This window comes from Anastrepha obliqua, chromosome 1, assembly GCF_027943255.1.
Source record: "Anastrepha obliqua isolate idAnaObli1 chromosome 1, idAnaObli1_1.0, whole genome shotgun sequence".
Lineage (NCBI taxonomy): Eukaryota > Metazoa > Arthropoda > Insecta > Diptera > Tephritidae > Anastrepha > Anastrepha obliqua.
The window spans coordinates 85,260,669-85,278,479 of record NC_072892.1 but is presented as its reverse complement, the minus strand read 5'-3'; the positions used below and the strand labels follow the sequence as shown (position 1 = coordinate 85,278,479).

The 17,811-nt window shown below is 36.8% G+C and overlaps 1 protein-coding gene across 1 annotated transcript; it reads left to right on the top strand.

Moving 5' to 3' along the window:
• Window positions 1-2,204: 2,204 nt before the first annotated feature.
• Window positions 2,205-3,812, top strand: LOC129247909 (nucleoporin Nup43). Its single transcript, XM_054887278.1, has 2 exons — window positions 2,205-2,581; window positions 2,645-3,812. Exons 1-2 carry the CDS (start codon window positions 2,311-2,313, stop codon window positions 3,451-3,453), a joined length of 1,080 nt encoding a protein of 359 aa, XP_054743253.1. The 5' UTR covers window positions 2,205-2,310; the 3' UTR covers window positions 3,454-3,812.
• Window positions 3,813-17,811: the final 13,999 nt, after the last annotated feature.

Genomic DNA, 17,811 nt, shown 5'->3' with positions numbered 1-17,811 from the left:
TAATGAACATTTAAAGTATAAAAAATGTTTGTACTGGTTAAAATAAGTTGAAAAAAATGTTTAACATAGATATTAGTAGAGCGCTGCAATGCTGGAGTTTCCAACTGGCGTACAAGATACAGCTCGTAATTATTATCTAAAGCAAAAGATTCAAATGGATTTCTAATTATCATGATTTTTTCTTCTAGATGAACTAAGAAAACTGAGGGAAATTCCAAAATTTCAACTTTTTGGAGGTTTTAAAGAAAAAAATGCCTTTCTATAAAAAAAAAATTCACTTCAACTTGGTATAAAAATCTTAAAATTTTTTTTAATCTATTTTTAGCATTTCCCAGTGGGCTTCGCACCACCATACATAAAATGTTTTTTTTATATCGCAAGAAATTTTTCATATTAAATAAGTTTTCTTTATAGAACTCGTAAAATGTTTAAACAGTTAAATTAGTTGATTTTTTTCATTCAACATACTTTCTAAAGATGTCACAATAGCCTTTTCTGTACTTTTTTAAAATTTGATTGTGGTGGTCACCTATATACAGGTAAGGTGAAAGAGCCGATAAAAACTTGTAATTAAACTTTGATTCTTTAATTTCCATTTCAATTTTTTACGCTAAATAAATTATGCTAAAATAAATAAAGTTAAAAATGTTTTTCCAGTTCCTTGAATGCTCCAGTTTTATTATATTTTCGTCCAAAATTAATATTAACATAATACACTTACAACCACAACAGTACAACAGAAACGCTCATAAGCGGCTGTGTATTTGTTGTTGTTTTTCCCATATAGGCATTTCGTATGAGAGGAAACCATTACTCACATAAAATGTCTTAACTCAGGAACGGCTGCACCGATTTCAATAAAACTTCACACAAACCACCTCCTTAAAGATAGAAAAGAACTCTAAAATTTGTGTGCCAATCGGTTCGGCGGTTCTTGAGTTATAAGATTACCAAGGAAATGTAACTTCTTTTTATATATATAGATATGCATTTTAAATATAAAAAAAGCTAAAACGAAATTAATTGAAAACTTACTTCAAAAGTGAAAAGCACCAGAAAACTAACAATATTCGCGCGAAGAAAAAATCGCGTTAGCGTTAACGAAGAAAAAAACGGCCATGTTGCCGTATTAACGCTTTTAAAAGTATTCTGCCATAAAGAAAAAAAATCTGGCATGAAACCTTACTGCGGATTTTTATTTTAAATGAACTTTTCTAATTTTTCCCGCCATTTTAAATTTTTTTCTGCTCTTCTACAATAGAAAATTCCTTATATTTGCAGAATTTAACAAAATCTGTCCTCCTTTTCCTTACACCCACATATTTCGACAAAAGTCCCTACATGTAGGGAATTTTCCCTACATTTACCATAACTGCGCCAAACAATGGATTTAGTGTTGACGGACGGTAGAATTCTATATATTGGTTTTTAACTGTACCCATCGCCTACGAAGTCATATATTATTTTAAATTGATTCCTAATCAGAAATTATTAAACAACAGTTAAATTGCGGTAGAAAAGTTATTACTAATGTAAAAGAAAAACAAACTAATACTCGTATATCAATTTCACAAAGCAAAGTGAAAAATATGTACACTTATTTCACAAAAAAATGTATGTACATGGGGAATTTTTATATGCCAACGATTTTTCCAAAGCATTCTTTTTATATTATTTCCATACCGCACAATATGATAATGTTCACACTTAGTTGGAAATATTAATATTGCATATTGGTTTTAATCATTTTCACCGAGTTTAATAATACGTCTGAGATTATCTGAGATTATAAAATAATCCTAGATAATAATCATACCTTTAGACAAACAACACTGTGTTTTCTGTGTAATAGATCATTATTTTTATGAGTGTAAAGAAAAACGTCAAAGTAAAAACTAAATAAAATGGATGCAAGCAGAGCATATAGATAAAGAGCGGGGAAATGACGAATAGAAGAGATTTAGTTATTGAAGAAAATAACTAACAGTAATAAAAGTTTTTAATTAATAGAAAAATGTGTATTAATATGTTTTACATATGGCTTAATTGCTAACATATTTGGGTTTTAGGTAGTTTAACGCTACCAGTTGTAGATATGTTCCACACATTTTTTTTTGTTTTGTTGCCGTGCCTCGGTGAAATTTCAACGGCAGCACTGCCAAGAACAGATATTTGATGGGAATGGATTGCAACCCTGAAATATTGTTTAATTATTCCTAGTTTAACCTCAAATTATACCGGCCTAAAATTGTTAATCAATTGTGGTTTCTAATTTTCTAAGATACTATTTTTAATAAAAAAAAAACTGATATGAACACAAGAGTGAACACTTTCTTCGTTTCGGAGAAAATCTCAAAAATACGCTGGCTGCCCGAAAAATTGGAAGCAACCGAACGTTTTCTAACTGGCAGCTGGGAGATGCCTACAAACTTTGTTCGTCTATGGCGCTTACAACAGAACCAATACGCGGATGACTACAGTGATTTTGTGCCGCGCTGCAGTGACAAACAAGCTTTCAATAGTGACATTACGGGTGTGGAATTCATTACAAATGATTTGCCTGTCGTTAGCTGCGCTGATGGTAGGCCGTCCTTCAATGAATTACCAAACATACAATTTTATTAAATACTGTAAACATCCATAGGTCGCATAACAATACTGCAAATAAAACGCGCCGTAGAAGATGATCTCTTGCAGCAGAAAGTCCAAAGTGATGTGTTACACAAATTCAATGCCAGTGGTACTGCGGCGCCCTGCACGGCTATCTCGGTATTCGAAAAAGATATTGCCACAGTTGGCGAAGATGGTCGCTTAAATATAGTCGATGCTAATGACATTCGAAAAGTGCTACGCTCTATCGAAGCGGATAGTATATCACTTACTGCTTTAAAATATGTAAATCCGCGTGAAGTGCTTACGGCAAATCGTATGGGCGTTATACGTTTGTTTGATGTACGTGCTGCAGCCGATGAAGTGGCCATAACAGCTTTTATGACATCTTGTGAGGAAGAAAAACGATCCAATTATGTATCGGCTCTCACCTCACATCCCACACAGCCACATATTGTGCTAGCCGGATCAGAGGAAGGCTCCATAACTGTATGGGATCTTCGTCAACCCGGCTTTCCAGCGTCTTACCTAAGTGCACACACAAGCGCAATAACTGAAATAGGTTTTCATCCCAGAGAACCTTCCAAACTCTTTACTGCTGCTGAAAATGGAGAGTTATGGTTGTGGAAGCAGCAATCAAGTATAAGTATTTCTGATATAGAACCAATCGGTGCAGAAAATGTCAATCCTTGGTTGAATGGTGAGCGTGCAAAGAGTCGCATCAATGTCACATCATTAATATCCAATTTACGCAAATCTGTCAATACTTTTGATGCTAGTGGCTCGAGTATTATATGTGGCAGTGATAGTGAAGCAATTTACTTTATCGATAGTATATACTAAATATAATGGTAGAATTAGTTGTTAATATTAAATGTTGATGTTTTTTTGTACGAAAAGCTGTTGTTGTTATTACTGTAGCAGGTTACAGATCCTTGCTTAGATCAGTGATCAGGGTTGGAGCAAAAAGAGGAGGTTGCTAGATGAGTCATGTGTCAGACCCATGTTGAGTATGCCGAAGTCCATTCCAGAACATAGTTGTTTCAGGGGCTAAATTCTTGCACATAGAATGTTTTACGAGTAGAAGAATTCGCATATGAAGTCTTAACACGTTCGCGGACGTGAATGCTATAGCATTCATTTTTATAGTGATGCAAAATGACGTGAATGCTACAGCATTCAAATTCTAAAGCCAATTTTTGTTCATTTAATTTCATGTAACCTTAAGTTTTTGTAATTAATATATATTTAAAAGTAATGACCAATTGATTTATTAAGTACTTTCATATTATTTTATTTTTTCTTCGTATATTTACAAATTTCCTTAAGCCAAATTTCCAAATGCTTATTATCTGATTCAGTTAGACATTTCAGATTAAAGTGAAAACATCAGTTTTTTGAATTATCGTATAACTTTTTTGAAAAATGAATTCACGTAGAAGCCTACGCCAATTTTGAGATTATTTGATGATACTGATTCAGATCAAGATATATGTATGTAAATGTATTACAGAAATAATTGGAAATTAAATCAATAAATTTATGGAGACTTTTGTGATACAATATTAATAATTCAGCAAAAACTCAAGAGAATGTACCCCTAATATATTTTCGTCAGACCATATGGATTTATTAACATCATCATCTTCTAAATCAGAAGAATCTAACGGCATAAACTAGGACAACTACCTAGCGGAATGAAGATACCGCAGAAATACAAGACTTTCATTTTGATTGGTCTCCAATGGGTATAGCTGATGATCTAACAAATTGTAAAACTCCGAAAGAGATTTTCGGTAAAATTTGGTCTGCATTTAATTGTTAGTTGCACAAATGAATATGGGAAAAATTTGCTGTCACTATCACGTCCACATACCAGAAATTGCCCGATAAAGAGTTTCACAGACACAAATTTTCAAGAAATGGAGATATTATTTGGCCTTTGTTTGTTGCAGGCTGAAATAAAGACACCTAAAATTCATTCAAATTGGTCTAACAATCCCTTTTATTATCATCCAATTTTCGGGGCATCTATGACCGGGCGCAGTCTTGCGTTGCTTATATTGTGAATCCGTACCAAATAATGACAGGGTATCTAAGATTTCCGAACTTTTGAAGCTTCTAATAGTTCGATTCAAACCGCATACAAACCTGGAAAAAATGTATCGTTAGATGAATCTATGATGCTGCATCAAGGAAAAGTAAGTTTTCGGCAATTTATAAAATCAAAGAAAAGTAAGAACGAAATTAAATCCTATGAGCTTTGTACACATGATGGCTATGCTCTCAATATAGACATATACATATAAAGGCAAAGTAACACATGAGGGGTCTTCCTTATCTGTAGTGGATTCTGTGGTTGTGAGACTAATGGAACCATATTTATCGAAGGGCCATTCATTATTTATGGTTAACTTATATAATAGTGTTGGACTGAGCAATCGATTATTTAGTTTTAAAACTCGTACCACTGGAACCTTAGGTACCAATCGCAAAATGAGTCCGAAAGTCGTAATGCAAAAAAAAGAGGTTGTCTGTAAAGTCGGTTTACTGACGATAGTTTAACGTGATAACGTCATAAGAAAATACTGATTGAATGGTTGCATTTTTCAAAAGAAAATTTTAATTTTATTTGTTTGATACATATTTTGTATGGATATAGAGAATGAGTTAACATTAACATAACATATACTTTAACATAACATAACATAACATAACATAACATGACATAACACAACACAACACAACACAACATAACATAACATAACATAACATAACATAACATAACATAACATAACATAACATAACATAACATAACATAACATAACATAACATAACATAACATAACATAACATAACATAACATAACATAAGATAACATAACATAACATAACATAACATAACATAACATAACATAACATAACATAACATAACATAACATAACATAACATAACATAACATAACATAACATAACATAACATAACATAACATAACATAACATAACATAACATAACATAACATAACATATCATAACATAACATAACATGCTGTTCAAGCAAGGTAACGACGCATTTTTTGGTGCGTGCAGCCGGCTACATAGAATTATAAGACGTTATCACGTCAAAAAATAATAATAACATTAAAACAACAGGTATTATTAACAAATTTGGTTTTATTTTAAATTCTTGAAGTAAATCAAATTAATAATAATCAATAAGAAGGAATATGCAAATACAAATACGTGAATTTATATTATATATGTACATATGCGCATATACATACACATATACGCTCACTTAAGTAGGAGAGAGCAAGATGTCGAACGTTGCCGTTCGTTTGCTTTGTTTGCATTGTCGTTCGTTCCGCGCTTTCGCTTGCAGTTCATTCAAGGTAACGGCAATGAGCAAGGTAACACTAATGAGCAAGGTAACGACACATTTTTTCGTGCGTGCAGCCTGTTAAATCGAATTATAAGACGTTATCACGTCAAAAAAAAAATAGGAGAACATGTATGGAGAAGATAAGGCAACGTCTATATTAGTAAGTGGAAAGACAAGCGAGATGTGCTTTGTATCACCACGAAAAACCATCCCAAATTAATTGACGTGCATAATAAATATGGTATCTCGAAAAAAAATGTGTCTGGCATAGCAAGATGTGATCAAATGATATCATATTATTCCTTGCCTAAAAACTTTATTCGTTGGTATAAGAAGGTTATATTCCATCTATTAGATATTTCTGTATGGAATTCGTATTACATACATTTATAAGAAGATAAATGATTCAAATATTGCTTTCCTTGATTTTAGAGACAATCTAATAAATATGCTACTAAAAATATCACAGAATTCAAATGGTCGTTACTTTTTTCTTGAAAATGGCAACACACGTTAGATACACTCCGCCAAGGCATTTTCAAGATGCACACTATCAGGAAAAAATTTCGGCACCTTTAAATTACAAACGTAAAACAAAGTTCAAGTACAAATATTGTTACAGGCAAAAAGTAATAAAATTTGCATCATATCGATGTCAGAACTGTGTAAATAACCCTCCACTTTGTCCTGAAGAGTGCTTCCGACAATGGCAATTACCTTCTGAAGATCATAATAGCTCCAATTCGGATATGGAATCCTAAAAACATTCAATCATAATGATGAACAGAAATATTTAGTTTTGTTATCACATATACATTATGGATTTAATTTATTAATTTTTTTATATGCAGACGAATAAAGATCTACTGTTAAATACAAAATGTAATGAAACTATAATAAACCTTTTGACGTGATAACGTCTTATAATTCGATTTAGCCGGCTGCACGCACGAAAAAATGTGTCGTTACCTTGCTCATTAGTGTTACCTTGCTCATATGTCGTTACCTTGCTCATTGCTGTCACCTTGCTCATTGCCGTTACCTTGAATGAACTGCAAGCGAAAGCGCGGAACGAACGACAAAGCAAACAAAGCAAACGAACGGCAACGTTCGACATCTTGCTCTCTCCTACTTAAGTGAGCGTATATACATATGTATGTATATGCGCATATGTACATATATAAATTCACGTATTTGTATTTGCATATGCCTTCTTATTGATTATTATTAATTTGATTTACTTGAAGAATTTAAAATAAAACCAAGTTTGTTAATAATACCTGTTGTTTTAATGTTATTATTATTTTTTGACGTGATAACGTCTAATAATTTTATGTAGCCGGCTGCACGCACCAAAAAATGCGTCGTTATCTTGCTCATGCGTCGTTACCTTGCTTGAACAGCACGTTATGTTATGTTATGATATGTTATTTTATGTTATGTTATGTTATGTTGTGTTATGTTGTGTTATGTTATGTTATGTTATGTTATGTTATGTTATGTTATGTTATGTTATGTTATGTTATGTTATGTTATGTTATGTTATGTTATGTTATGTTATGTTATGTTATGTTATGTTATGTTATGTTATGTTATGTTATGTTATGTTATGTTATGTTATGTTATGTTATGTTATGTTATGTTATGTTATGTTATGTTATGTTATGTTATGTTATGTTATGTTATGTTATGTTATGTTATGTTATGTTATGTTATGTTATGTTATGTTATGTTAAAGTATATTATGTTATGTTAATGTTACCTCATTCTCTATATCCATACAAAATATCTATCAAACTAAGCTGCATTAGGAAGCAAAGCGAATGGGTATGGTGGTGAACGAGGCCAATACCAAGTTCTTCCTGCCATCAAACAAACAGGCGGCGCACTCGGGTATCTGCAACCACGTCACTGCTGACAGTTACGATTCCGAGATTGTAAAAGAGTTCTTTTATTTAGGAACCAGCATTAACACCGATAACAATGTCAGCCTTGCAATCCAACGTAGAATCTCTCTTGCGAACAAGTGCTACTTTGGACTAAGTAGGCAACTCAGTAGTAAAGTAAAACTAACACTACAAGGTTCTTATCATGCCCGATCTAATGTGTGGAGCAGAAGCCTGGACGATGACAACACCCGATGAGGCGTCCCTTGGAGTGTTTGAGAGAAAGATTCTCTGGAAGATTTTTAGACCTTTGCACGTTGGCGCCGGAGAGGGTCGCAGGCGATGAACAAAGAGCTCTATGAGCTTTACGGCGACAAAGACATAGAGTAGCGAATAAAGATCCAGTGGCTTCCTTGGCTAGGTCATGTCGTCTGAATGAATACAAATACTCCGGCTCTGAAAGTATTTGATGCGGTACCAGCTGGTGGTAGCAGAGGAAGAGGAAGGCCTCCTCTGCGTTGGAAAGATCAGGTGGAGAAAGACTTGGCTTCATGTGGTGTGTTCAACTGACGCCGGATAGCACGAGAAAGAAGTGACTGGCGTGCTTTGTTAAACTCGGGCAAAATCGCGTCAATCAAGAAGAAGAAGAACTCAAATGGCAGATTTCACTTTATGTACCGTTTTAAAAAAACTTGGTTATTTAATTTGGCTAGCTGGAAAACTTTCCATCAATGGATAGATGTTCCACCTGCGCGAGCGTCTCATATAATTTTCTTATGCAACACAGCAAACGTATTGCATTAACTGTAACTATAATTTTTAAAGGGGTTTTTATTTTGTTATTACTGTTAGCACCTGCTAATAAAATTGGATACATATGTATATGGTTTGAGACTTCGCTCAGTTACGACATCAATCAGTAGCCTCTCTAAATATATATATGAAAGTATGCTAGTTATTCATATTAAATTGGGCCGGCAGGAAGCAGTTTGAAAGCTTCGTTCAAAAGCTTAAAAGCAACGAATAACTACAATTGGAAAGTTTGCAACAGCGGAAATAACAGCTTTAATAGATGAATACGAGAGAACTTTTAAATTGGAACGTATGATGTTTAATAAATTTAGCGGGTGGGGTAGGAACCCTGATTTGAGTATTTTTGAATATGGCTTAAGCGTTGAATGCTGATGTATCAGTGTTGTTGTTGTTGTTGTAGCAGTACCTTTGCCCTGTCAGTGCAGCGTAATCACCGGTATTCGTCTAGCTCATCTAACGGTAGGCCCAGGAAACTACCTGTTTCGACGGGTTGGGTCCAGAGGGAGAGGGGTGTTAGATGAGTGGGTTTAATGGGGCATGTGAAAAGGTGATTCCTCTCTCGACGAACCTAATTAACACTCTACAAGACTCTCATCATGCCCGTCCTAACGTATGCCGCAGAAGCTTGGACGATGACAACATCCGATGAAGCGACGCTTGGAGTGTTCGAAAGAAAGATTCTGCGTAAGATTTTTGGACCTTTGCACGTTGGCAACGGCGAATATCGCAGACGATGGAACGATGAGCTGTATGAGCTTTACGACGACATAGACATAGCGCAGCGAATAAAGATCCAGCGGCTACGTTGGCTGGGTCATGTCGTCCGAATGGATACAAACGCTCCGGCTTTGAAAGTATTCGATGCGGTACCAGCTGGTGGTAACAGAGGAAGAGAAAGGCCTCCTCTGCGTTGGAAAGTTCAGGTGGAGAAGGACTTGCCTTCAATTGGTGTGTCCAATTGGCGCTGGTTAGCACGAGAAAGAAACGACTGGCGCGCTTTGTTAAACTTGGCCAAAATCGCGTAAACGGTTATCGCGCCAATTAAGAAGAAGAAGAAAAGGTGGTTAGTGTTGTGCGGGACATATGTTTAGTACAACTGCCAAGGTTACGCGGGACTCTCGGGGAAGTTGGAGCTCTTCGTCTAAGATTGGTGGTGGTTGGACTCCTATAACGGCATTCGGGGGTCGGGAGTTTAAGAGGTGGTGAAAGTCTCCCGATGAATGTCGTTTATGGCCTGTCTGTACACTGTCCGATCCAGTAGCTGTGTGTTTGTTTTGTCTAAGATCTCGTCCGCCTAGTTGAGGAAATGCCTCCTGATGTGCCTGGAAGGTGGCTCAGGCTCGAGCAGGTGTCTGCATGGGTGAGGCCTGCGGTAACACCCTAGCAGAAACGGCTTACTGAGCAATTTGTTATGCTCCTTAACAGGCAGTATAAGGACCTCCTCATGTAGGTGAGGCCTGAAGCTTTAAAAGTCGAAAGCAACATTTCCTTGTCTTTGCCCCAAGTGCAATAGCGGTTGTATGCGCTGAGAAGGAGAGCAAGCTGTCAAAGGTAACTCCCAATATTTTGGTGTTGTTAACCGTCGGAATTTGTGTGTCATCGACTTTCACCTTGAGTTGTAGCTTGAACTCCTTTGTCCAGGTGGTGATAAGGGTCGCCGTGAATTTAGTGGGGGAGAGTTGTAAATTCCTCGCAGTGAAGAAGCGAGAAAGGCTGGCGAGGTAGTCGTTTACCTTGGAGCATAGGCCATAAATGTCATTGCCCGACGCCATTTACGTGCAGTCGTCGGCGTATAAGACCAGGGAGACTCCCTCTGGTGGCTGGGGGAGTTTCGAAATATAGCAATTGAAAAGTAAGGCTGAAAGGACACCACCCTGCGGTACATCTTGCTTTATTTCCCTCTGTTTAGATGTTTGGTCTCGAAATATCACCGACGAATGACGACCACTCAGGTAGTTCGCGGTCCAACTCTTCCGGCCTGGTGAGAGTGTCGACTGTAAAATGTCATCTAGTAGCGTGGCGTAGCTGACTGTATTGAAAGCTGTTTAAAACTTCTCGGGAGTGTGATCGTAACTTGGGGGGTGAGGGACGCGTGGTATTGTCTGCGTTGGTCCTGCTGTGCGTTCCGCAAGAGTTGTTGTGGCCTGACGTTGACGAGCAACCGCGCCGCAGAGGGCGGTTGCGGGTGCAAAGCTCTGCAGCAGGGGGCAACGAAGTCGTGGGTCCACTCACGGGTAGTGTGCAGGCTAGAGCACCGCCACATTGCAGGAATTGCACTGGACTGTTGTCAGGTTCCGAGGGACCCTGGTCTCACACACGGAGCAGACGGTGTGGGGGACCAAGAGCTGCTGGTTTGTCCCCGCACTGAGATAGGAGCAGGAGGGTTGTGGGTCATAAGGGGAGTTGTGTTGCGCCTGAGGGCTCCTTACCGTTGAGGTATTGTTGGTGCCGGCAGTTTGAAGTGTAATTTATTTTTTTTTAATCTTCCACTGTTCAAAAAATTGACGAAAGTCTTTTGCACGTGTGCCATTTTGTCTTTTACGGATTCAGCGCATTTGACCGTTCCTTTGAATATAGTTTTCCTCTTAGAATACGTTCACATATAAGTGGATTATCTATTTTTAGGCGCTTTACTCCCAATCCGTATTTAAAAAGCGAGTTTACCCATACAAAATTTCTCTCCCGATATATGAGATTATATAGATTATTAACACACTCTTTTAGATATAACCCTGTGTTGCCGATAATTAATTTTACGAATGTAAAGAGAAACGTCAAAGTAAAAACTATATAAAATGGACACTAGCAAAGAAAACAGGTTTGTAGACATAATTCTAATAAAAATATTGTTAAATATTAGTAATTATGCATTCATATAACAGAAAAAGGCGTGTGTCCATAAATGCTTCGCATGCGTATTGCTACGATAATTATTTGAAACCTCAGTAAACGTCGTTTACTCCACCTGTTTGTTATTAGCAGCCAACTGCGCAATTAAATAAGCTATTCCTTTTCCTTGTATTTCTTCATATCATTTGATTTTAAGCACACTTTATGGCAAGTTGGGCTATCTTGTTGGAACCAAACCAAATAAGGACCAATTATGTCGCCAGCATGTACCATATATTGCACATAAAATGACGAAGTGCTCTAGGAACTTCGCGAAGAGGTACATTTTTTCAACGTAAATTTGCACAATTTGGAACTGTTGTTCTGGCGTTAAGCGATTAATGATTATTTGGCAAACCCTACTGAGCAGAAATGTCAACACAGTTTGCCATCGATAGTTCTCATGTAGCTAGAAAAACACCCGATATAAGATAGAAGATGCAATTTTTTGCATATATTTAAATAGTTGACATTTTCTTACAGTTTTTCTTGTTGCAGTTTACAGCTTTCGATGTTGCTCGTGTGAGCTCCGAGAAGCCGTAAAGGTTCCGTTTGTGGTGCTAGGTGGGTAGTGCATTATGCGTAACGGCCGTGGGGCTAAGTGCGCTTGATGGCGGGAGCAAAATGTGGTCACAAACTAATGGGACCACTCCCTATGTGCCTTAAGGTCTGAGTAGGCAGGGCTTAAGGTTTCACTACCCGTTGCACTGATTGCATCTAAGTGATGAGGAGTATGGGTGGAGCCGTTTTGCAAACGCAGCAGAAATAAATTTCGGGTGACGATAAACGAGGGGTGAGGTTCAGCGCACTAGACAGGCCTAGTTTACTGGAGCGTCAGCCCTTGGTCGGGGAAAACCCGAGCCATTCCGGTACCTAGAATCAGCTTAGTGCTTATTAGCGAGAAACACTGTGTATCCGATCTAGTGAAATACGTTGGTCATACAAGGAAACATTTCACGAGGTTGAAATGTTTTTCATTAATACTTTTGAGATTTCACTTGTGTCAAACGAATAGAAAAAGAAAGAAATATATATTAGTGATGAAAATAAATAAAAATCGCCAAATGCACATACTTACATATGCCGAATTCATCTATGCTTCCACAAAATTTTGAAGTAGGCGAGCGAATACGAGTGTATGTACATTTACACCTCTAGATGCATGTGGGCCTGTACATTTTATGGTCAACAAAGATTTCGTCATTGTTAATGTCATTTTCTTCCTAGCCATGTCATGTTGCCTGACCGAAAAATATATTACTATGCACCAACTGCATGTTTACTGCATTTTGTGGTCAATATGGCCAAGGGCAATTAAATGAAATTTACAGATGTGAATTTGTGAGTGTGCAATTATGTGGGTTTGGGCGTATTTGTAATTAAATTACATGCATTATATTTACGGCAGCCTCATTAATGATGACAAAATGATAATCCGTTTATTCAAGTGCACATTTTTAGTATTTGCGGCCTGGGCAAAAGGTATCAGCTTTTTATTGTATTGTACATCAGGTCAAATTATCTGAGCTTTTGTGCAAAAAAGAAAAAATCTATTTTTGTTGCTCTTCCAAAATAAGTAAACTTGCGTTTTATTTACGCAAAATACACCCATGATGTAGTGATACAAGCACAACACTGAGCCAAAGTCATTTAATCGAATTTCGAGAGCGAACGCCGAGTTCAGTAGTGTTTGCTCAACTTTAAATGCGTGTCTCTTAAATTTTGTTTATAATATTCCGAAAGTATCAAATGGAAAACTCTGAAAAAAGTAAGTAAGTATACATATGTATATATTTTTAATTAAGTACGGTTTATAAAGGGTCCGCCATATAACTTTACGGAATTAAAAATGCTATAAAAAAGAAACTACTCCATATTTTTCCAAACTTTTTGGCATAACACTGGTCTTTGACGGCACGCCAAAGATAATAATCCAACGGCGTCAAAGCAAGTAACGCACATACGCTTCATTCGGTGCTTTTCTTCTTCCCATTGCCGTACGTAACTTTCGTGCACATTCTGCAACATTACCATTATTTTCAAAGTAATGTCGCAATATTTCCCAGCGTTCTTTGAGTGTATACACAAGCATTTTCGTTCAGCGGAAGAATAAAACTAATTTTCTATCAAATCAGATGACAGCTAAGTGTTACCATTCTTCAAATAATACCTAGTTCAAATCCGTAACGATAGATGGCGGGCCCTTCATTTGTGACGCTATATTTAAAAAAAGAACCGATTGTAAGCATACCCCTTAAAAACATTGACATGGGATCACTTTAACATAAGTCATAAGGTTGTTTTTAAATGAGCTCACAGCACTCCATACCCCATTCTAAAACACCGTTATCTCGAAAGCTGGAGCCAATCTGACAATTTAGAAGGCCTTTGTTATGTAAGATCTACTAGCAAAACGTTAACAAAAAAAATTATCTTAGCAATTGCTTAGCATTAAATTTTCATAGTCGAAAATAAGTCTTCTCACTTTTCTTATCTTTAAAAAGCCCTAGATATCATCCTCAAATCCTAGCGAGATTTCAGAAGGAACTAGCTACTAATATTTTGAGTGGGGCACAGGATTGTATTAAACAATTTGATACATTTCACCAGGCTTCACGAGCTAAAATTTTGGAAATACAGTGGAAACTCGATTCTTGCACGTAATGAAAACCGGGTGCAAGTTTCGAGGTTGTCGCAAGCACAGCGGTTTTTCTTTCCATGCAAATCCAAATTGTTTGTTTACTGATAGCTTGGATTGCTATTATTTCTTATTTATTTTTATCATATTAATTAAATACACTTTACAGCCTTAAGTTTGAGCAGCGTTATAACATCGTTCAAGCAAGCATTGTTTTGCTTTGCTCCATCCAAGCATATATTGAATGCTGCTATTACCTCCTCCGATGTAATTTTATTCTAGTTTAGTATCACGTCGTTTGCTCTTTCGCCGATTGTTCCGTCGTCTTCATTACAGTATTCTTCATTTAAAGCTGTGGGTTCCGAATGAGGGTCAACAATCCATTCTCGAAGCAAATCACAATCCATTCCCGAAGCAATGACCTGAATATTGGAGACATCATCAACTATCTGTAATCGTAACACCGAAAGAGGAATGACATCATCACAATCTCAGTTAGACGATTTTTCTAATAGTTTTTGAAACGATGCCGGAATTAAAGTTGTAGTAAGAGCATCCCATGCACTAGCTAAAAAACAGATTCCATTTTTCAGGTCGATATTTCGCAGTGATTCATCGATACTTTCTCCTCAAACAGCAATGCGACTTAAGGGGTCCCGGCGTTCTAGAGCTCGAAAATTTAAGGCATTTTCAAGAATTTGTTTTTGCAATAAAAAAATGAAAAACGATATTTAAATTTTGTAGGCTTTTTACTTAACTTCTTTTACATACAAAAATTAACATTTTTTTTTATTTTAATAATTTTTAAAATAGCGCTGAAGTTGACCCTCTCTTCTTCTATTTATTTGAAACACAAAAACAAAAAAAAAAATATTAATCAGTATGACTGCAGCTATGGCCCGTACTAGAAAAAGAAAATTGACAAAATGGAACGGATTTGAATTTGACACTCTAAAAATCGGGATTTTTTTCAGTTATTAATACGAAATAATAATATGATTCTAGTACGGGCGATAGCCATTGATATTTTGAATCAATTGGCGCGTACACCCTTTTTGGGTGTTTGGCCGAGCTCCTCCGCCTATTTGTGGCATGCGTCTTGATGTTGTTCCACAAATGCAGTTTCAAGCCGACTCCGAACGGCAGATATTTTTATGAGGAGATTTTTCATGGTAGAAATGTAGGTACTCGAAGGTTTGCCATTGCCTGCCGAGTCACGACCGCTATTAGAAAAATGTTTTTCTTAATTTTGGTGTTTCACCGAGATTCGAACCTACGTTCTCTCTGTGAATTCCGAATGGTAGTCACGCACCAACCCATTTGACTACGGCGGCCGCCATACTATTCGATTGAATAGTTTTTCGTCAGACTATTCGATTGTATAGTTTTTGTTTTTCCTTTTTTGACAACACCAGGCCGCAAAAAGTCGTTTCGAGAGAAATGAGTTTCAAGTTTGAGGAAAAGAACTTTCTCTACCGCTCTCTACCTAGTTAATGTGCTGTAGAAGCTATAATATCGGGAATTTCCGCATGAAAATTTCACAGTATATTTTTAAGATACTATACTTTCTAAATATCGAAAAAACAAAAAAAATCGATTTTTTGAATTTTCTTTTTAGTTCAATTTAGTAAGCCTTATATCGTTTTCATCTATGAGCTGTATTAGAGCAGTACAGTTTGGAGGAAACTACATTACCGATATTTGGTTGCGGGTCGTCTTTAACTTGCCTTTTTAGGGGTGGCATGGAGCATTATAAATAATAGAAAATGCTTTTTAGGGAAGATTTTGGACACGAACGAACCCTTTTACCTTTTTATTTAAGCAAATTTTTGATTAAAAAAGGATTCTTTGTTTTGACAAAAAATGAACATACCTCTGGAACAAATGTTCTGTGAAACCATTCTTCAAAGCGAAGGTCATACTCGTACAAGCACTTGTAATTCCTTTTTAGAAATCAAGTACATTAGCAGCATAAGTATAAGCAAAGAACGTTACTTTCTCCTCACTGATCTTATGCCCCGGAGCAGAGGTCTCTTCGCACAAGGTCTGAGCGCACACAAATTTTATCGGGTAAGAGCTTCCAAAGTAAGCCAGACTCATCAGCAGATAACCAAACTGCTCTTTTGTCAAACTTAAATTCATAATTGGTTAAATTTGTTCAAAAATGGGTTGATGGAGTCACTCATATTTGATCATTTTTCTCCGCAAATTTTTAGTAATCGTATGCCATATCTCTTTTTAAAGTTTACATCCCAACCATTGCTAGCGTGGAAACATCCAGGCTTTTCCTGGATTTTGGCATGTAATAATTTGGCATTCTCTTTGAGGATATCACTTGAAATGAATAAGTTCTTGGCGCCTTGATTTGCAAACCAATTGAATAACGGTTTTTCAATTTTTGGAAACTCACAAATGTTAAGACCAGATTCAGATCGTGTAACAAACTTCCTTATGGACCGTTCAGAGTTTTAATACGAGTTATTGTTGCTCTAGCATTAACACCGATAACAATGTCAGCCTTGAAATCCAACGTAGAATCTCTCTTGCCAACAAGTGCTACTTTGGACTAAGTAGGCAACTGAGCAGTAAAGTCCTCGCTCGACGAACAAAACTAACACTCTACAAGACTCTCATTATGCCCGTCCTAACGTATGGCGCAGAAGCTTGGACGATGACAACATCCGATGAAGCGACGCTTGGAGTGTTCAGAGAGAGAAAGATTCCGCGTAAGATTTTTGGACCTTTGTACGTTGGCAACGGCGAATATCGCAGACGATGGAACGATGAGCTGTATGAGCTTTACGACGACATAGACATAGCGCAGTGAATAAAGATCCAGTGGCTACGTTGGCTGGGTCATGTCGTCTGAATGGATATAAACGCTACGGCTTTGAAAGTATTTGATGCGGTACCAGCTGGTGGTAGCAGAGGAAGAGGAAGGCCTCCTCTGCGTTGGAAAGTTCAGGTGGAGAAGGACTTGGCTTCACTTGGTGTGTCCGATTGGCGCCGGTTAGCACGAGAAAGAAACGACTGGCGGGCTTTGTTAAACTCGGCCAAAAATCGCATAAGCGGTTATCGCGCCAATTAAGAAGAAGAAGATTGTTGCTCTATGAACGTAAAAGTTTTTAGCTAACGCATTAATACATAGAAATTTCAGCATTTAATTCCGTTTATAATTTTATTTTCTTGGAAGCAGAGTAATTTTATCTTTGCCATTATGAGACCACACCATGCAAAAACTAGTGCAAAACTGTCATTACGTCAGCAAATGAATTAGACGTTACTTTCCCTAAATTCAATCAGCTCATTCAATCCAAAAAACGTCATTACCAGAATGACATCGACGGTACTCCCTCGAGCTTTATTCTCAGAAATACATTGTAAAAAGGGCAAAAGAGAAAGACAAAACAAAAAATGTTGGAAGTATCGAGGTAAAAGTTTTCTTCTATCATAAGTACTGAGTACGCATTAAAAATAATTGTGTCGCAAGTTTCGAGTATGTCCAAGAATCGAGTGTCTACTGTAATTCGTGTTAATTCGTTTTAATAAATAATAAAGTCATGACTTCGCCTTCCTTTAGGCTTCCTCGATAAATC

Excerpts from the sequence above, each read along its gene's own strand:
- LOC129247909 (XM_054887278.1), top strand. The coding sequence starts at position 2,311 with ATGAACACAAGAGTGAACACTTTCTTCGTTTCGGAGAAAATCTCAAAA. Across the intron at positions 2,582-2,644 it reads TGTCGTTAGCTGCGCTGATG|GTCGCATAACAATACTGCAA; the intron begins GTAGGCCGTCCT and ends AAACATCCATAG.